Here is a 20,209-nt window from a genome sequence, read left to right on the forward strand (position 1 = left end):
CCATACGCGCGCGGGCAGCCGTGTGTGACGTCGCGGCCGGGCGCGCGCATGTTCGTTTCAATTCGTATCGCCGTTTTAATTTTCTTCTTGTTGAGATCGAGCAGGTTCGGGGCACGTCATGTAGGGGGATAAAAGAAAGGCAACTTGGAGATAAACTGTGCCTCGATCGTCTTCTAGGCACCCGGACGCGCCCGGCATCTTTTCTGGAGGCCAGCCGGGGAAACGCATGCGCACGCAGGGCGAGATTGACTCTCCCTCGGAACAAATTTCTTTAACTTCAACTTGGTGTGTACTATAAATGTGGCGTGCATCTGAAATTGATTCCAAAGCTGAAGATGCGCGCTGGCAAGATTCTTCCCTCCCCGCGCAGCAGTACGAATTACGTTGTGGTTTGCTGGTGCAGTACTAGTATTACCCATCTTTCGGTTCAGAAAAAAAAACCCGATGAGCTACTCCTACTACTCCCAAGTTTTCGAGCTTAATAATTGGAGTAGCTCGGTCGGTCAACCCTAGCCTAGCTTTTGCATATCCTGCCCGGCCGCTGGAACGCCGCATTTGTACACACACACACACACACACATAAATCTATGCTAGATTTGCAAAGGACAAAGAGGCCGGAACCGAATTCTTTTTCCCCCGCGCGTAGAGATAGCATCCCAAATGGATTGCCAAGAGGCAAGAATAATAAACAAAGAGGAAGCAGTCGCCTTTCCCCTTTGAGCCATCGATCCGTGCGAGAGAGTTAAAAAAACCGGGAGCGAAAACGAAGAGAAGACGCCCCCGATCCATCTCCTACTACTAAAATTTCCACTTGCGTGGTCCCGGCGGTCGGTCCCCACGGCGCCACACACGGCCCAAGAACCAATCACGGGCCCTTTGCTGCGCTGCGGCGAACCTTTAAAACCCACCACCACCACTCTAGCTCGGTCCCTGGCTTCCCCTCCCACTTGCAAAACACCACCCAGGCCGCGTAGATATTCCACGCCGAGAAGAGAACCTGGTAGCGCGCGACAGCTCCCGCTCCCGCTCCGGCAGAGAACGGTCCCGTCTTGCCGGCCACGCAGTCAGTACATGAGGAGGTTCCTGCCGGGAGGAGGAGGAGGAGGAGGAGGAGGAGGAGGGGAGCCCTCTTCTTCGTCGTCGTCGCACGGCGGGGATCAGCACGCGGCGGCGGGCAGCAACGATGGCGGGCTGCGGTACGGCGGAGGCGACATCTCGCTGGGCCGCGGGCACGACCAGCAGCTCCACCACCAGGCCCAGTTTCGCGGCGCCGGGGGCGAGGCGGAGATGAAAGGCCGGGACGACGGCGGGGCGGATTTGCTGGCCCGGCACAGCAGCTCGCCCGCGGGCTTCTTCTCCAACCTCATGGTGGACGACGGTACGTGAGGGCTACGTACCCCAGCTGATTTGATTAATTTGACCACGCCTGAGAATTAATGCCTGTCTTAAACTACGTACGGTAGATAGCTTTTCCGCCATGAATCTTGGTATTTTCTGTCGACGGAAAATGACATGAAATGGGGGTTACGCAATGGCAGCTAGCTTCGGGTATTCGTGTGTGTCTGTCCATATACATTCCCCACGCACGAAGGGCAACATTTTCGCGCTAAATTGCTTTGCTTTGTTCCAAGAGACCAAGAGGGAATAAAGTAGCGCATTGCGTTGTCTTCTTTCTTTCCTGGGGGCGCCGCAAAAGTGCAGCTCCACTAGCTAGTAACTGCTCTGCCTGACCACTTCTCGCAACTTGCACACTGTGCATGAGGTGGACCTCCCAACGTTTACCAAGCTAAGCCTGTTTTGGTTAAATCGGTGTTGCTATAAATGTACATGGATCGCCATTTATGTGTGTGTGTGTGTGTTTGCCAAGTGGAAAAGGTGAAACTTTCCTTCAACTTTCGGTTCGAACTTTGCCATGCCTATTATATATGTCCCCCTCTCGTCTTGGTTTCTGTATTAATTAGGCTTTTGGATATATATCTGCATTAGAAACTGCCAAGGAAGAAGCGGGTGCAAAACTAAGGGCGAGTGGCGGTTTTTCCTTGAAACAACGAGCTTTTATTCTACTACTTGCGTGTGGAGTACTTTTGTATTCGCATGCCTCTAGTTCTCGTGTTGTTTTATAATCCTACTTGCAGTTAATTATTTCTTATTTCGCCACTTGCAATCTAATTTACTTCCTCCGTCCAATAAAAGATGTCTCAAGTTTGTTAAAATTTAGATATATCTAGACATGACTTAGTGCATAAATGCATTCAAATTTAGTCAAAGTTAAGACAACCTTTTGTTGGACGGAGGAAGTATATCGTTGCGCACCAAATATGATACTTTCTCCGTACAACAAAAGATGTCTCAAATTTATCAAAATTTGGACGTATCTAGACATGACTTAGTGTATAGATGCATTCATATGGTAACGGCGCTCAAAATGTCACGCATCTTCCCCAAAGACTTGAGCTAGGAGTCAATGCTAAACCCTAGCAAATTAAAGGTTATGTTAACTAATAATGCGACCACTTGCCTTAATCTACGGCGGGACCACGTGGCACACGCCCACTTGGCTCGATGGGCCCTGTCCTGCCTTCGGTCCAGGTTCAGCCGACGGATCCACGGTGGCGTCAGGGCAGTTTGGCTAAAAATAGTAACCCCTATGCGATGCCTACAGAGGCGCACTGATCTGCGTCGGCGCACGCCGCACGCACGTGCCTGGCCTTTCCTTTAGTGGCTCCATTCACAGACCTGCCATTGTTTAATTTGAGGATAATAAGATTCCATCATTCAATAGCATAACATGTCTTCCATGCAGTTGGATCGAGCAAATTACTTACAAGTCTATATAAATGGTTCTTTATACTCAAGCAGGGTACGTAGTATGAAATTAAGCTGCATAGTCATGTGGTAAAAAAATAGGGTTGTGGCTATTTCTGAGTCGATTAATTTTTAAGATTTTTTTTCATAATTTTAAGACTAAAGTAACATCAACTAAATAATAGTAAAACCGCGAGTATATTTACTCAGTCACGCGGAGATATTAAGATCTTGACGTCATCCCGCTCTCTCATCTCTCACTTGTTGTGATTGGATTAGGATTTGCAGGCTCAAGAGCCGGAGCAGCAGCTGGAGGCGCAGAAGCCCATCGCAGCGGCACGAAGATGAAGTCCCAGCTTGGTTTTACGGCCGGCGGGCCGCACAGCGCCTCCCACCTGTCGCGGATCTCCGAGGGCGCCGCCTTGTTCCCGGGCGCTGCTGCTGCTGGGCACTCACACTCGGGCGGCAGCGGCGGGGAGCACGGCGCCGTGTCGCGCTCCTTCTCGGCGGGCGGTGGCGGTGGCGCCGGGGGCTTCTCCATCGTCGGGCCTTGGGACGAGTCGAGGGACATCATCGGCACCCTTGATATCGGCGGCTACGAGTCTCAGGTACGCATCGTCAGCTGTACATATATGTTCATCGATCATCTGTCACGCTTAGGTTCTGCTCTTCATGTATTGTTTGGTGGCGTGCAGTTTAGCGGCATGGCGAGCCCGTCGTCGCTGGAGCTGGCGGGCATGGACAAGTACATGCAGGCGCAGCAGCAGCAGGACCAGGTTGCGTTCAAGGTGCGGGCCAAGCGCGGCTGCGCGACGCACCCGAGGAGCATCGCCGAGAGGGAGCGGAGGACAAGGATCAGCGAGAAGCTCAGGAAGCTACAGGACCTAGTGCCCAACATGGATAAGGTAGAGGTATAGTAAACTGGCTAGCTAGTCGCAGGCACACGTACGCCGTGCGCCACACAAACAAACTGAAGTGATCTTGCTAATTCGTGTGTACGGATGGATATTTTGAACAGCAAACGAGCACCTCGGACATGTTGGACCTCGCCGTCGAGCACATCAAAGGCCTTCAGAGCCAGCTACAGGTATGCTAGCTATGTCGATCCACATCACTCACGCCGACTTGATCATCGAAAGCTATATACGGCCGGACGTACTGAACTTGATTGGTTTGCATGTCTTTGAATGCAGGCTATGAAGCACGAGCAGGACAAATGCACCTGCTGCAGCAAGCCTTGACTCACTCACTGATTACCAACTACCAATTGCGCCAAGAATTCATGATCAAAAGATCGATGACACCCTTATTTTTTCGGAGATCGGTCGATCGAGAAATGTACATGGATGATACCATTGATCGCACCACGTGCAAGCAAAGTTCGTACATGGCCGGATATATACATGAATCGGTGCATGCCAAATGCGAGACGTACGTACGCGCGCATGAAGCTCCACGGTTTCAAAAAAAATAAAATCCAGGGGCACTAACTTCGCAGCGCTCTGCGCTGTATGCAAAAACTGGCAGCGCCGTTCCTGTTCACAGTCTTTTGCCTTCGTCATTGTGAATCTTTGATGACTAGCTAGCTGCTTTTTCGTTTAAAATTTTGTGACCTCTTTTTCGTTTTTAGTTTAGGCACCTCTTACATTTCAACTAGAATATTAGTAGTTCTCTCGTGAGATTTTTCGTTTTAAATTTTGTTGAGTAAATTACACAAAAAAACATCTCTAGCGGCTCTGTAACAAAAAACCACAAACTTGGTAACTAATACCCCAGTTACTCAGTAATGAGTAACAAACAAACCTGAAAATCACAGGTTTTGTCAAGTTAATCGTTCGGGCCCACATGTATCTGTCGTTCTAATCCATCGGCTTTAGCCGAGCCTGTAGCTTCAGCCAATGAATCTTAGGAGGTCCCCGGGGAAGAAGAGCAGTGGGCAGGCGGCGGCGCGGTGGGGGCGGGGGGGGGGGGGGGGAGGGGGGGGCGAGGAGGCGGCGGCGGCGGGCTTGACTTCTTCTTCGCTTCCTGGCCCCACGCGGGCAGGTGGCGCACGCGCCGGAGCTGGGACGGGCGCGGGCGGTGCGGGCAGCGCCGGTGGCGAGCAGTGAGCGGCGCGGGCCTCCTCCGGCCCTGCAACCTCGCAGACGCCGCCACCATCCTCTTCCCCTTCTCGGCGCGCATGCGGGGGCAAGGTCCGTACGCTTGTCGAGCCGCGCTTTGAGACCTCCACACCCGGCCCATCTTCTTCCTTGTGCTCGGCACGCACGGGGGGCGTCGTCTTCCTCGGCACCAGCAGCGGGGACGGCTAGCGGCGGCAGCTAGGGCGGCGCGCGCCCGCGGAAGCAGCTGTGGCGGCGGCGGGGGCTGCAATCCGCGGCGGCGACTCAAATCGCGCTGCTCCTCCTCACCCAAGCGCTGCTGCGACGGGGGGCACTCGCAGGTCACCGTCGGAGCTAGGGAAGATGAACCGGAGGGAGGGAGGAACGAGCCAGCTCAGCCGGGAATGAACTGCGAGCAGTCGGGATTGAGCTGCGAGCCACATAATTGGCTCGTGTGTACCACATGTTGGTCAGGGCGATTAACTTGGCCAAACCGGCCACTTACGGGTTTTCTGTTATTCATTAGTCTTCATGTCGTGGGTATCAGTTAAAAAAACTTGGGTTCGTGGTTTTCTGTTACAAGAGCCGCTACGTATGTGTTTCTCTGCAATTTACTCAAATTTTGTTCCTCCAACAATATAGTTCTGTCTGTTCCACTGAATACCGGTTCAGCTGTCCTAGCATTTGTGTTTTGTCTCACTAGATCTGGCTCTAATAAAGTTTCGTCATCTCCCGCAAAACAATCACACGCTTGTAGCATCACCGCAGATGCACAGCGTAATGCTGCAACAAGGGCATCCGGGAGCTGCGCGAGTCGTACCCTAGCGTGCCGATCGCGTACGCCAATTACTAAGCTACTGCAGATGCTCAGGAGGATTCAACGTTATGTGGTCAGAGTAGTGGGGGATGGATCTAAAATTCTATTCTGAGAAGATAAGTGGGTGTTGGACATATCTTTGGCTTGTATTTTTCTCAGACTGTATGGGATCACTTTCACCAAATATGTCACTCTTCAGAAGGTTAAAACTGAGGGTGCAGACATCATTCAATTCAGGAGAACACTGGTGGGTGAAACTGTGGTGCAATGGGAACAAGTTAAGTGTTTGCTTGATAGTCAACATCTCTCTGATGTCAGTGATATTGTGAGATGGATGCTGGGCACCACTGGCACCTTTTCTGTTAGATCTCTGTATCTTCAGTTAAGGTATGGTTCTACTGTGCACTACAGAAAAATGTGGACTCTGAAGATCCCCCAGAAAATCAGAATCTTCCTGTGGCTTGTCATCAAAAACAGAATTCTGACCAAGGATAATTTACTTAAACGAGGATGGACCGGGGACGCCCACTGTCATTTCTGCCCTGGTGCTGAAACGGTTGATCACTTTCTCTTCGCTTGCCCCTTGGCGCGCTTTGTCTGGGCAGTGGTGATGTGTGCTTTTGGCCTTTCCACAGCACCAAACTCTGCTAATGACTTGATGGGGAATTGGATCTCATCCTTCCCTTCATCGCAGAGACGGCTGGTGCTTAGTGGCAGCACAGCGGTGATCTGAACGTTGTGGAAAACTAGGGACAATGTGTGCTTTAAACACAAGTTTCCTGATGATCCTTCAGTTGTTGTTTTCATGCTCTGCAACCATCTTACATCTTGGGCTCCTCTGCAGACAAAAGCAAACAGCGGAAGACTCGAGAAGGCGGCAACGATGCTTAAAGTGGTGATCTCTGAAGCTTTTGCGCGGGACTTTGGATGGGCGCCGACTACAAAACGACTGACCTGACATGGTTTGTGTTTTGTTCAGTTCTGGAAACTTCATCCTGCTGTGGGAGCTCTCTGTTGCATGCCTGTAATGCGTTCTGCTTGTAGCTTGCGCAACTAGTGTTGCTGCTGAACTCCTCTTTTGTATTTTTCCTTTTTTCCTTTCCTTTTGTACTGAACTGGACGGTTTCTATGTTGGAAATCGGTTGGGTGAGCCCACTGGGTTTAAAAAAAAAATGCTCAGGGGTGCACCAAGATGGGATTCAATGATGCAGCCGTGAGCGCAGAGCGCGTGACCAAGGCGTGCCGCGGCACGGGATTGAGGCGGTGCCTACAACGTTGACACGGACAGGATGTGCGGTGTGCGCCAGGCCAGGGACGACAGTGTGCACAAGGGCGGACGAGTACAATCACTCGACCAGTTGGGATGTGTCCACCTCACACAGCATGCATATAGAGCTTCAAGCGACCTGCTCTACCACGGAGGTCTCACCGTCCCCTGCGCCAGTCAACTCCCCGCGCCTGCAAATCGCCTGTGATCAGTTTCCGTCTGTAGTTCTGCATTTGTACACTTCTTTCTTTTGATCTTCAGGACGAATGCTCCGGTAATGTAAACAACATATGTGGTCATATCAGATGAATATAAGCTAGCCGCGAGATTTTCAGTGGCATCGAACAGATTTCTCATAATTTAATATGTTTCTAAATGAAACTGCTATGCTGGTGTTACTTATATTCTGTACATAGGAAGGCAATATTTTTAGGTGTAGCATCCAGTCCTGGTAGCATCTCTATTTAAAAGACTGGAATATTTTTTTTAATTAAGTCAACGTTTGTTGTTTTCTTGAACAGCAGTAAATTACCTTCATGCAGTAATCCTAGATACAGTTAGAACACTTGGGTCTTTTATACATTATGTACTTCCAGAACAACACAATCTTATTTAAGATATACCTGATGTGATTTCAAGAAGCTTCTAATTTGCTTATGCTTCATCAGGGTGTTGCAGAATCGTAGACACCTCCTATGTCTACTTTGTTTCTCAATTGATATACATAAACGTGTAGGAATGTACTCTGCAGATGCACTGTATGTATTCTCAGCTGGTGCATTGTTTATAGGCTACAAACGAACTACAGGATACAGCTAGAGCCTACTCCTCGACAGGAGGATCTACCCAACGGCCATGATCTTTGATTAGCTGAATCAAGGCTTCAGTGGCACCCTCCATTGCAATGCCCCGCTGCACAACGGTCTGCCACAAAATGATGAATTTTGTCAATGGAATTATGGAAATGAGATAGGACTCTGGTTTCATATATTCATCTATGCCACCATCACAGCCATTAGATGGTTTTTACATGATTCATGAACAAATCTGATGGTACCACTGTTGTTGAACAAAACACCAAAGCATCCTTATTGATATGATTTAATGTCAATGTATTGGACGATTACCTTGCCAACATAAAGATCGATCTTTCCGGGAGCACCTCCGACATATCCAAAATCGGCATCGGCCATCTCTCCTGGCCCGTTAACAATACAACCCATGATAGCAATCTGCCAAGAAATACACATATATAGTTAACCAGGCACAATTGAAAAGAATGGAAACCATGAAGTGTTAAGAGTGTTTACAGAGACGCCTGGTAGATGGGAAGTCTTCTCTCTAATCTGAGCACTGATTTCTTGGAGGTCAAAGAGTGTTCGCCCACAAGAAGGACAAGAGACATATTCCTGTAGAATTTGTTAATAATCAGAAATGGCTCCACTGATATTCTATTTTCAGAAGAGACACATCAACTCAAGATTGCTTTTTCTTTGGCTGATTTAGAAGGTTATTCTAAATTTCTCATTGTGATAGGTGCAGTTCAAGTGTCCAACTAGAGGTCGATGTCATTTATGGGATCAAAAAAGAGATCAAGCACTATCTAATGATCAAATATGTCATGAACATACAGTTTTTGTGTTGCGCATCCTGCAACCCTGTAGCAAGTTGAAGGATGTATCCCTCAAAAATTCAAACTCCTGGTTAGTAGCTTCGAGAAGTACACCATCACCAAGACCATCAACTAGAAGGGCACCAACATTGCTACCAGCACCAATAACAAGACCATCTCTGCATTTATTTGCAATAGAATAAGCACAAGATAACCATGACTCAGCAATTCTGATGGAAGAATGTTTGGAAGTTACCTATCAATACTTTTTGGGAAATCAATGTGATGGATCACCGGGAAGTTCAAACCATTGGTCTCTAAGTACTCGAACAACCTGAAAAACAAGAATAATAGTAATATGGTAAGCAGAATAAATGAAGATAACTTTGGGAGCAGCGTCCTTAAAAAAAATCTGGGAGCACCGTACTGTTGATTATGATTGGTTGAAAATAATCCCTAAAGGACATTGATTGTTTCTCATATATAGTGAAATACTTTATGTGAATCATAGTTAAGACTTCACCATTTGGTTTATCATATAAAGAATTTCATAATGTAGAACATACTCCAGTAATACTGAACAGAGCTTTTCAAACCCACTGTGTGCACTTACCTCCTTGCAGCGTGTACTCTGCCAGTCTTCTCTTCACCATATGGAACATTATGTAACAACATTGTAATATCATCAACACTCTTAAGAACATTTAGCTGCTCGTATGATTCGTCTCCACGAAGAGTTACAGCAAATCTAGTGCCTACAAAGAAAAGACAGTAACTCATAGATAAAACAATCGAATCAATATCATAAATACAGTATTTGGAAAATTCAATATTTCACAATCTAATTCAAATTGCTACCTTCTGGCAAAAGATTCTTTGCATCACTTGATAGTTCGTCAAGGTTGAGAAGGACAATTGCATGTGGCAGAGGCTTTGTCAATTGCTCTGATAAGGGAGTCAACACACCCATGCTGATGTCAACTAATCTTTTGAGTGCAAGTCTCTGTACAGATATACACATTATAGAAGCCAGTTTAGGAAAGCGAATAGAAAACATGCATATGGTTGTGTGAGGGGGAGAAAGTAATGTATGTAACTCACAGCTTGAGCATCTTCTACAGGGGGTAGTTCCCTCAAAAGAATTGAATCTACAGTTGCCAAGTCCTGATGTTCATACAGGAAAATAATTAATTTAAACTGAAGCCCCACTAACAATGGTCATGTGCTAGAAGATACAGCTATAGAAGATCAGACCTTGAAAGGCATGCCAACCACAAGTTTCGCAGAAAGAGACCTATAAAGGAGCTCAGGAGCCTGACGAATAAAAAGGGCTTTCATCATTACAGAACACATTAATTCAGATGGCAAAATAAACAAATTATGTGGTGTTGGTTTTTATTCATTTCAAGCAACACCATAGTATGCTTGCGTGGAAAGTGAAAAGGAGACTGCTGACGTCGTCCTAGTTTAGATTAGAAAATAACCACATCAAAATATCTTTTGATGGGGTCACACAAGGAAAATATTAACACGCTCCTCAAAAAAGGTAACCAAGGTTCAAGTTACCTTCAACTGATCCAAGGAAACCGACATCAGAACAGAGCCATCGCGATGCAGGACACCTCTGTAATCTACTGTCTCGCCCTGTTGTAAGAGCTTGTAAAAATCAAGCCATAGTTCTAATAATCTGGTTGCAGAAATTTTTCAACTGACCTCCTTTTGTAGAGGCAACTGACCACTTCTACGCTGGAAATCGAAGTAGCGTCTATGTTTCTCTTCAAATGGGGCCTAATAACATAAGATGAATGCATTAAAAGTGTTTAAAGAATCAGATAAAGCAAAGCGCACCTAGCTAGAACAGTAGAAGTGACATTACAGTATAGCAATTAAACAAGAGGAAATGAAATGCAAGGGAAAAGTCGCATTACCACCCCTATTTGAAGGTTTGCAGCCTGAGTTCCAAGATTTGCCAGTCTCCGGCAAGGATCAATTTCTTCCTCTGGTGGTTCTGTGAGGGATACACGGATTGTATCACCCAAGCCATCCTATAAGATAACAAACAAAAGATTTAGGTCGTACAAGAGACTACTAGCCATATGTCATATGTGTGACATGTCATAGCATGGCAGGGTTTTGAAATACAACAATGTATTTTATACAAGCATGGTACTGGAAAGTGAGCAAACAAATCTTGTCTTATATTTGCCAATGAGTCATACATCTCAACAAGCTCGTTCAGTAAGCAAATAAATGCAATTTATACAAGCACTGAGAAATCATATTCCAATAATCTAAAACTACTATTTTTGAATCAGCTATTTGATTTTAGATAATTTGGTAGCATAACAACATATCATACTACGGGCTTGAATACCAGGTTTATTGAGTTCAATAAGCAACCTCAGATTTTCAGCTATAAGGTTAAAAAAGCAAAATATCATTGATCCGTAAGAAAAAAAAAACATTTCCATGTGATTCATCTCAATTTCAGAGTATCATTTCATACACCCCTAGGATTCTAGGATGTAAAGATGTACTTACCATCAGAAGTGTTCCAATGCCAATGGCAGATTTCATCCTCCCATCTTCACCCTCACCAGCTTCGGTAACTCCCAAGTGCAAAGGATAATCCCATCCTAGGTTATACATTTCTGCTACAAGCAGGCGATATGCTTGGACCATGACAACAGGGTTACTTGCTTTCATTGAAAACACAAAGTTATGGAAGTCCAAATTCCGACAGATCCTAGCAAATTCCAAAGCAGACTCAACCTGAAATTTGTATGCATAAAATGTCATGCATCTATCAAATGAGGGTTAATATATCATCAGAGAAAGAAAATCACCATTCCCCTTGGAGAATCACCATAGTAGCTCATTATTCGATCAGATAGACTACCATGGTTTGTTCCAATACGCATGGCTCTTCCATACTTCTTGCATTTCTCAACCAATGGAGAAAAGACCTGAAATGGTATTGACGTGGCTGCGAAAGTAAGACCACAGGGGATTTGTTCATACAGATTGATGAAGCAGAAAGCGAGTGAATATTTTCTTTTTTGACCTTCTCAATATGCTCAAGCTCCTTTTCGTAATCGTCTTCAGTGTATTCCAGCTTCTCAAATTGGGCACGACGGTCGGCTGCAAGTAATGTTCTCAGCACTTGGGCAACACAAGGATAAGAATATAGGCAACACAAATGCGAGATCATGGCACCACTCACCGAAATTTCCTGGGTTAACACGGATTTTGTCAAAGCATTCTGCTACTCTTAAAGCTACTGCAGGGGCAAAATGAATATCGGCCACCAGGGGGATGTTGTAACTGTTGAAATACAAAAGAAAAAAGTGAGGACACATTCATGAGAACTCACTGAATCTGTGGAGATTTAAAACTGACTACTTACTTCTTCTGAACAAGAGTGTTTTTAATCTCAAAGCATGCATCAGCCTCCTTCTTACCCTGGACGGTTATTCTAACAAAATCAGCCCCTTTATCTGCTATCCTCATAACCTGCAACAGTATAATTGATATACCTCATCAGTTCAGTAGTAATAAAACAGAAATCATCTAAAACATGGGACGACTTATGCATGCCTAATAGCCACAGCGTGTACTGAGAACGATCCACATGCATTTCAGATTGGGATTTGGGAGCATACCTCTTCCACGGTCTTAGTAACATCCTTGGTATCTGAAGTAGTCATAGTCTGAATCCTTATGGGATGATCACTGCCCATTGCCACATTCCCGACCATCACAGTACGTGTTTTTCTCCTCCTTGTCTGGTGTATAGATTCACAGTACTTTTGCCTGGGGACTAAAGAACAACAAATGGGGCAAACAATCATTCAGCTGGATAAAAGGAGCACAAAATAACTCCGAAACAAATCCTTTGACATGGATATTCAGTTTCACACAAGGAGACCAGAGCGTGTGAATTATACCTAGAAGTGGGCTTCCTTCTGAAGCCGGCTCGAGCTCTATAGTATCAGACTCTGTACTTGAGCTCCTCACCACGAGCCCCCTGCCTCTTGAGGAGCCTGTCCTCAGCACAGCGGGAACGGACAGGACCTTGGCGAAGTCGACGCTCCTTGTGAAGCCGATGCCGCCGTCACGGACCCTGACGTGCGGGAGCGGAGCTGGTGCCACACCGGTGGCCATGGCTATGCCCAAGCTCCAAAAGCTCCCTCACGCAATCCTACAAACACCTGCGGGGCAAACAAAGCTGGATGTGAGGTGAGCACAGGCTCATCTGTGTGCAGGCTTTATAATTGGCACGAAATGGGATATTCGCTTATTGCTCGGCGTGCAGAAACAGGACAAGGACGGTGTGTTGTCACTGATACAAAAGCACTTAAACAATTCCCAAATCAAACTGGCAATATATTTTAAAAAATTCAGCCAAACTAGTGAGAACAAAGCCCTCCTAGTCCAAATCCAAAAGAAATCCCGTCCCAATTCGATCGAACTGCAAAATTCTGCGACCAATCGGAGGGCACTTTCGACTTCGATCCTCCCTGCCACATAATTCAAATCATTCCAACAGCACTCCAGCTCCAATTTTGCCGAAATCGCTAGAAAATTGGACTGCGGCAAGGACGAGCTCCAGCATCCGCGATCGGGAGCAGATAGAGATGCGGAATCTCAGTACGAGAAATGAAACAGACACCAAACCTCGCAGCTCCGCGTGGCGACTCGCGATGCCTCTCCCTCCTCCCTCTCGGCGAACACGACGAGCTGCTACGCAGGACGCAAGGCAGGAACGGGACGAGTACGGGTGTTTCTGTAGGCAGCGACAGCGAGGACTGGAGTCTGGAGGTCGAGTGGTGCACTGGATAGCTCCCTTGCTTTTATCTCCAAGCTCGCGGAGGCGCCGAGGGGGGCCGCTGCGTGGACCGGGCGTGCCCAGCACCGGCGCGTCGGGATGTGTCGCCCGAGCGTTGGTGTTCGTGGACTCGGTGCGCGGAGAAGTATTGCCACCCGCCAGGTGTGTGTGGGGTCGGAAATGTGGAAGTGGAGTTCCGGCCGCTCCCCGCCATGATTTTATCGTGTCCGCAAGAATTCGTTATTCTTGTGCGTTTTACTCGATCTTTCTCAGGTCTCGAGTTTCTGTTTATTTACTACTGCCGTGCTGTCATGTACCGCTGCTCTGCAGTCTGCTCTGCTCCCTATATTATCCATTTTCTGTTTCCTTTGAGGAAGTGTATGGACCAGAAAAATCGTGTGATTGACGTTGTTGCCGCCGGAAAGAAACTTCATGAATCCTGCTGCAAACGGCGTTGTCCTTCGAGTTCTAGTTCTTCCCGTCTCGACAGTTCTTAATTCTGAGCATGATTTGGAATGTTTGCCTGTAGTCGGGTAATTGTCCGTGCTTATTCGTCGTGAATCCTGTGCCACGACGGAGAGAGTAGCTCGGGTAAGCGCCAGTTCTAATCGTCAAACCACATGTTGAAGGCCAAGAGAACGTGCGTGTTGGGTCGTCCTCTGGTTCTGTTTTTCCTTGTGGATATCAACACGTGAAAAGAAAGAGGTTGTCATGCGGACTAGGGTCGGTCCAAGGCAACGATCCATGTGGGAGAAGAACTTAACTCGCATGCCTCGCCCTTGCGACTTCTTTTGAATCTGAGCTCCGAGAATTGATGAGTGTTCACTGGCCAAACTTCTTATTTCAGTTTCGGTCTTCAAAACAACAGTTCTGCTGTGGTAGAGTAGCAAACAAGTACTCCCCTTCTAAATGTAAGAAGTTTCAGTTTTGCGTAAGCCAACTTCTTAAACTTTTATCAAATTTATAGAAAAAATTATCAACATTTATGACTATTAAATTCATCATCATATATTTTAATAACAAGTATATTTGATATTCTAGAGGTTGATATATTTTTCTACAAAATTTTAAAAAGTTTGATTTAGGACAAAGATTAAGAAGTTTGACTTACGCAAAACTGAAATTTCTTACATTTAGAAAGGGAGTACTTGCTTACTACTCTTCTTATATTCCAACCAGGGGCGGATCCAGGTTTTCAATATTAGGTGTAGGACAAACACCGGCAGGATACGCCACTAGTACCAACCAAATAAGGTGATCCATGATGACAGAGCCGGTCATTATCTATTGAGGATCTTTTATGTTATCTAAAGTTGGAAATAATATGCCATTAGGAGATTTTAGAGTAATTGCACCTGAGGTACAACTTGTAGTGTGTGCTCATTTTTGTCAAACAACTCGCAAAATCCTTGATTCCTTAGCCTAAACTTGTATCTTTTGCTCACTATTAGACCAAATGACCTAGTTAAGTGGCCACGTCGGACGAATTGCGTGCACGTAAGATGATGTGATGGAAAAGGGCTTGTGCAGGATGTTTTTTGTTTGGCAAAAAAACCCTTGCCACCCATTTTCCCTTCACGTGATAAGCCAGTGGGTTTGCCAAAATCCGGGCTGTAAAATTAAGTTGCAAGGCAGCAACAAGTTGAGACAGATTTTAATGATAAAGGTTATGAGATTATTGGAGATGGAGATGATGATCATGATGAAGGTTTATGTCCCAAAGTCACCTGTGACTCACCTGAAGGAAAAAAAGCCCCATTGTGTTCTCTGCGAAGAAAACAACACCATGCTCGAGCCCCCTTTAGTGGTTGTTGGCCAAATTATAGTAAACTTTGCCAAGATGTCATCATGCTGGACTTCTAGTTGCTCGGCTACTAGAGGAAAGGAAAATACCTATAAGGACTTATTTGATGTTAGTGTATTTTTTTATTCACTAGTGTTTTGATATTTGAGGGGTTTTTTTAAACACTAGTATGAGAATTGTTTTAATTTGGTAAAAAAATGGAGTGTTTTGTGGGGAAAACCAGGGATAATTTCTTCCTACCAAACAACCATTTGTGATTTCTAGTGTTTTTCAATTTGAACTGTATAATACCCTAGAAAACACCTCCAAAAACACTAAAAACAAGCCCTAACACCTCGTTTGGCAGCTGGTATTTAGCTAAAAACCTGTGTAAATTAATGGCCCAGTATTATACTCTCGGATCCACGTAACAGCCCGTTTGGCAGCCCGGTATCCACTCGTGTGAGCCTGTAAAAAACCCCAGACACACTCCTCGTGGTCGACTTGCAGCAGCGGAATCGATCCCGTGGCGCTCCACGGCGGCGAAGACCGGTCCTGGGGGAGCTCAGCGGCAGGCCCCGACTCCCGGCGGCCACCGACTCCACGGCGTCCGGCGCATCCTCGAGCGACGCCGACGAGTCAGTAGCGGCGCATCGAGCTCTCGCGGGGGCGAAGCTGGATAACGACGAGCGCGATGAGAGAAAGGGAAAGCAGGAGAAAACGTCGGGCCTATGAGCGGCATGCCGACCCCCAAATCATAGGCTCAATTTGTTCGTTTGTTGCCAAGGAGAGATCGAGAGAGAGAGAGAGAAGCAGCAGCAGCCGGAGGTAGAAGAACGGTAGATGCAGATTTTTGCCGCGGCAGAAAACCAATCTGCATCCTGGTTCACTCGTAGGCTCAATTTTCAGTGTTCTATTTTGGTGACTGTAACCGAACACAAGCAAGTGAGAACTCAGTTATTCACTCAGTAACATATTTTTTTTCTAAAAGGAGAAAATACCCCTGGCCTCTGTATTGATCTATGCGCACAGCCAACATATACTTGAAATCCTAAGGTACTGTACCTTCTTCACTTGAAGAAGCCTGAAGCCAATTTTCTCCTGCTGCTGCTTTTCCTGGGCCTGATCTTCTCCCCAACTCCTTTTTCTGACCTTCTCATAATAGATTCGGCTATTTGTGGCCATGTTTGTATGTAGATTTTGTGATGAGGTGATTAGAGTTTTATTGTATTGTCGTGTAAGATTTTGTGATGAAGTGATTAATTCCCTGTCTATCGAACAACACATTTGGAAAAATGGATTGTAGTGTATTTTTTGGAAAGTGTATTTCAGGATATTTGGTTTTGGGGAATTTTTCACCAAATACTCTGATATTTCAGTCCCACCATGTGGATTATATATGTCGTACGACCTCCCCCAGAAATTTCTCAGGACGTACGAGAGCCGCACGGAAACGCTTTGTTTGGTGAACCGCGCGCGTCTCCGATTGTGTCTTGCACGCGCGCGGCCACGACGTCGCCGGTTGTGTCTTGCACCCGTGAATTTCTTCGGATCTATCGCTGCAATTGAGGCGTGAAACATGCGCCACGGTCTCGACCGCCGATCGATCGATGACGGGCAACAACCGTACGTCGTACACTACACTGGGTACACTCAACCGTTAATTATGCACTGTTGGAATCTTAAGAGGAATGCAAATCGATCGTGTACCTTAAACAAAAATTAGTTACACTTACACGTGCAGCGGTGTTAGTTAGACGTTCCTGAGAGGCTCTACTGTTCCAGCAGATGAGGAGCCACGATCTCGACATATTTGAGGGGATCACCAGGAACGTCGATGATCATTCCCCCCGCGCGCTCTAGGCTCTAGCTAGCTCGCTCGCTCGGATCTCGTCACGCTCACACCTCCGTCTGTGGCGCGCCGTACGTGAGAGGCATGGCCGCGCTGCCGGCGCTCGGGTGGTGGCTCGTGTTGGTCGGCGCCGTCCGCCTCGGCTTCGCCTGGTCCGGCTTCTTCGACGCCCGGGCTGTCCGCGCCACCGCCTACTCCAACACGCACGGTATATATGCAAATGCATGCGGCGCACGAGCGGCTCAGTCATCCTCTCGGCTCTCGCTCTTTTCCCCGATCGATCTCCCCGTATATGCATACATAGACTCAACTAAATTAGCAAAGTATATGCACCGTGTGGTGCGTGCAGTGACCGATGTGCACGGGCGCACCGTCGGTGCGTGGACGCTTCTGTCGTGCACCCTCTGCTTCCTGTGCGCCTTCAACCTGCAGAACAAGCCGCTCTGCGCGGTTACTTTCTTGTCCTTCGTCTACGCGTATGGACATCTCGTCGTCGAGTACCTGGTGTACCGTACCATCACCGCGGCCAGCCTCGGAACGCTCGGATTCTTTGCAGGTAACAAACTGATGGATACGTGTCCTGATTAATTAAGACGTAAACTATAGATGGGTACTCTACTCACTCCTCCTGAATATGGCTTCCTCTAAAAAACAGAGCCTGAAACAGAAAGTTAGCCTATCTTCTTTTCTTGCGAGAGATATAGAAATTAAGCTACTCCCTCTACCCCACTATAAGAGCCACGCACGCATCCTAAGATCATCAATTTAATTATCAAAATATAAACCCAAATATAAATTATGTTGTAAAAAATATTATTATAAATTTTCTTTGACTACGAATCTAACGATATATTTAAAAAAAATATAATATATACTATTTTGTTAGTTAAATTTGTGATCTTGAGACACATGTGTGCTTCATACTTACTGTGGGATGGAGAGAGCACTGACTGACAAGTTTGAAATGCCCCTCTCACAAACTACAAACGTCACTCAAGTGCATGAGTTGAAGAAAAAACCGAATATGAGTAACCAGCCGGGGTGACATAATTGTCAATCTCAATAAGCTACGGGGTAACAAAATCATGCTCTTGATTACAAGGGTGCTTCCTCCGATTCATATTAGTTGTCTTAAATTTGTCCAAATATAGATGTGTCTGTGCTAAAAAACATTTAGATACACGTATAATTTCGACAATTAATATTGATTCATGTCTTTTCCTGCTCAAGACCAGATAATGGATAATGAAACGTCTAGATACATGTAATTTTTCGACAATTAATATTGATCGGAGGATTACATCCTAGCACCTGGACTCGATTCAAGCTCCAGACCAGCTAATGGATAATGAATATTTCATTCTCTCCTTATGCACGCAGTCCCGTCGATCGTGTCGATGCTGATCCATTGGAGGAATGCTCCTGGCCGCCGTGCTGTCAAGCTATCCTAAGCTTGCTCGCGTGTTCCGTCCTCGTCAATTAGTTGAGCATTGTACCATTGCCACTGAATAAATCACCTCCGCTGCAAATCCCATGTACTGTGATTGTCATGTAACCTCTTTCATCTCATACCAACGGACCAACACTGTTCTGCTTTTTTTTTAGTTGGGGAAATGTTATCTATGCCCATTTCTTTAGTTTTTTAGTTCAAGAAGCATGTACGTCTCGTTATCCTTCACGATAAATAATCAATTTTGGGGTGAACTCCCTCAATTAACCACAAATGCTCAATTAATTATTCGTACATACTCCGTAACTAAATTAACAACCGTAGAAAAAAGGCAAAACGAAAAAAGTACAAGATCTTCCGCCTAAGTTACACTACTGCCTGTGGTAAAAAAAAAACTAAAAAAAAACTACACTACTGCCTTGTCTCTGTGAAGTTGACAGGCGCAGGAGACGCGAGGCCTCCATGGTAGAGCAGGTCGCTCAAAACTTTGTACGCATGCTGCGTGAGGTGGACACCGTCCCAGCTGACGTACTCGTTCGGCCTCGCGCACACCGTCGTCCCCGGCGCGCCGCACATCCTATCCATATCAACGTTGTACGCGCCTCGCCCCACGCCGCAGCACGCCTTGGTTGCGGCCGCCGAATCAAACCCCATCCTGCCCGCGTCCCGGAGCAACCGCACGTAGGCCGAGAAGTAATCGGCGTAGGAGATGGTGGCGTCGGGGTACGCCCCGCGCAGCTCCCGGATCCCCCGCTGCAGCGCCACGTTGTGCATCTGCGCGAAGAAGTTTAGCCCGATGAGGCAGCCGTTGCCGTCGTACGCCGCCGGGTCTTTCTCGTCCACGGCGCTCAGGTAGCTCGGCACGCACCCGACGGGGAAGTTGCCCGGGATCACCATCCGCGTGGCGCCCATCTCGAGCAGCTCCCTGGCCGCGTCCAGCACGGACTGCACCACCTCCGGGACGAGCGCCATCGCCTCCACGGCCCCGACCGTCGTGCGGATCGCGTTGTAGATGCTGCCCTCGGCCGCCGCCGCCGGCTTGTTGGTGACGAAGGCGTAGTTGTAGTCGTTCCCGCCGATCTCCCCCATCAGGACCAGGGAGCTGCCCAGCTTGTCGCGGATCTCTTGGGGGGACTTGGTGGTGGCGGCCATGAAGTCCTTGAACCATTTGAGCTGGACGTCGAGGGAGCTGTTGGTGTGGGGCACGGTGATCCCTCTCCTTGCGAGAGCCGCCGTGGTGAGAGCGGTGGAGCCGGTGACGGCGAAGTTGACGCCGTGCGTGAAGTCAGCGCCCTTGTCGAGGTAAGGCTTGAGAAGCGGCAGTCCGAGGTCCTTGGCGAGGTTGTCGATCATGAGGTATCCGTCGGAGCAGCGGCCCGTGGCGCCGTCGGCGATGGCGGAGCCGTAGGGAAGCACCCCTGTGTGCCGCATCATGCCGACGGCGCCTTCTCGGATGAAGTTCCCGGTGTCGGATATGGAGTCCCCGAAGTTGAAGATCGCCGTGATGCCGTCCACGATTCCCTGATTTGGCGACGGCGCCGGCGGTTGCGGAAGCGGCCTCGCCTGGCAAGGGCTGACGAGGTAAAGAGCCACTACGATGCAGGCGATGATAGTCGCCGTGTTCGCCATGTTCGCTGTCACCCGCGGTCTCATGCTTTCGCCTTGTGGGTTTGATCTGTTTGGTGTTGAGGAGAAC

The 20,209-nt window shown here is 47.4% G+C and overlaps 4 protein-coding genes across 4 annotated transcripts; 2 read left to right on the forward strand and 2 right to left on the reverse strand.

Annotated features, from left to right (window-relative positions):
- Positions 1-906: 906 nt before the first annotated feature.
- Positions 907-4,466, forward strand: LOC100830529 (transcription factor bHLH128). The gene is made up of 5 exons (XM_010237361.3): positions 907-1,378; positions 3,094-3,413; positions 3,501-3,716; positions 3,824-3,892; positions 3,999-4,466. Exons 1-5 carry the CDS (start codon positions 1,072-1,074, stop codon positions 4,044-4,046), a joined length of 960 nt encoding a protein of 319 aa, XP_010235663.1. The 5' UTR covers positions 907-1,071; the 3' UTR covers positions 4,047-4,466.
- Positions 4,467-7,540: 3,074 nt separating this feature from the next.
- Positions 7,541-13,424, reverse strand: LOC100838320 (4-hydroxy-3-methylbut-2-en-1-yl diphosphate synthase (ferredoxin), chloroplastic). The gene is made up of 20 exons (XM_003575259.3): positions 13,278-13,424; positions 12,548-12,811; positions 12,263-12,420; positions 12,007-12,113; positions 11,824-11,924; positions 11,665-11,741; positions 11,447-11,566; positions 11,142-11,372; positions 10,529-10,645; positions 10,314-10,388; positions 10,167-10,244; positions 9,855-9,914; positions 9,702-9,764; positions 9,459-9,603; positions 9,214-9,355; positions 8,857-8,934; positions 8,620-8,779; positions 8,299-8,397; positions 8,116-8,220; positions 7,541-7,912 (listed from the first exon to the last, which is right to left on the reverse strand). Exons 2-20 carry the CDS (start codon positions 12,762-12,764, stop codon positions 7,811-7,813), a joined length of 2,235 nt encoding a protein of 744 aa, XP_003575307.1. The 5' UTR covers positions 12,765-12,811; positions 13,278-13,424; the 3' UTR covers positions 7,541-7,810.
- A 3,616-nt stretch (positions 13,425-17,040) lies between these two features.
- On the forward strand, positions 17,041-18,783 carry LOC100838928 (ergosterol biosynthetic protein 28). Its single transcript, XM_003575261.3, has 3 exons — positions 17,041-17,271; positions 17,413-17,619; positions 18,444-18,783. The coding sequence occupies exons 1-3, from the start codon at positions 17,148-17,150 to the stop codon at positions 18,512-18,514; spliced, it is 402 nt and encodes a 133-aa protein (XP_003575309.1). The 5' UTR covers positions 17,041-17,147; the 3' UTR covers positions 18,515-18,783.
- LOC100830838 (GDSL esterase/lipase At5g45910) lies at positions 18,777-20,178 on the reverse strand. Its single transcript, XM_003572649.2, has one exon. The coding sequence runs from the start codon at positions 20,164-20,166 to the stop codon at positions 18,925-18,927; it is 1,242 nt and encodes a 413-aa protein (XP_003572697.2). The 5' UTR covers positions 20,167-20,178; the 3' UTR covers positions 18,777-18,924.
- Between the last annotated feature and the right edge of the window lie 31 nt (positions 20,179-20,209).

The sequence above is a fragment of the Brachypodium distachyon genome, chromosome 3, assembly GCF_000005505.3.
Source record: "Brachypodium distachyon strain Bd21 chromosome 3, Brachypodium_distachyon_v3.0, whole genome shotgun sequence".
Classification (NCBI taxonomy): Eukaryota; Viridiplantae; Streptophyta; class Magnoliopsida; order Poales; family Poaceae; genus Brachypodium; species Brachypodium distachyon.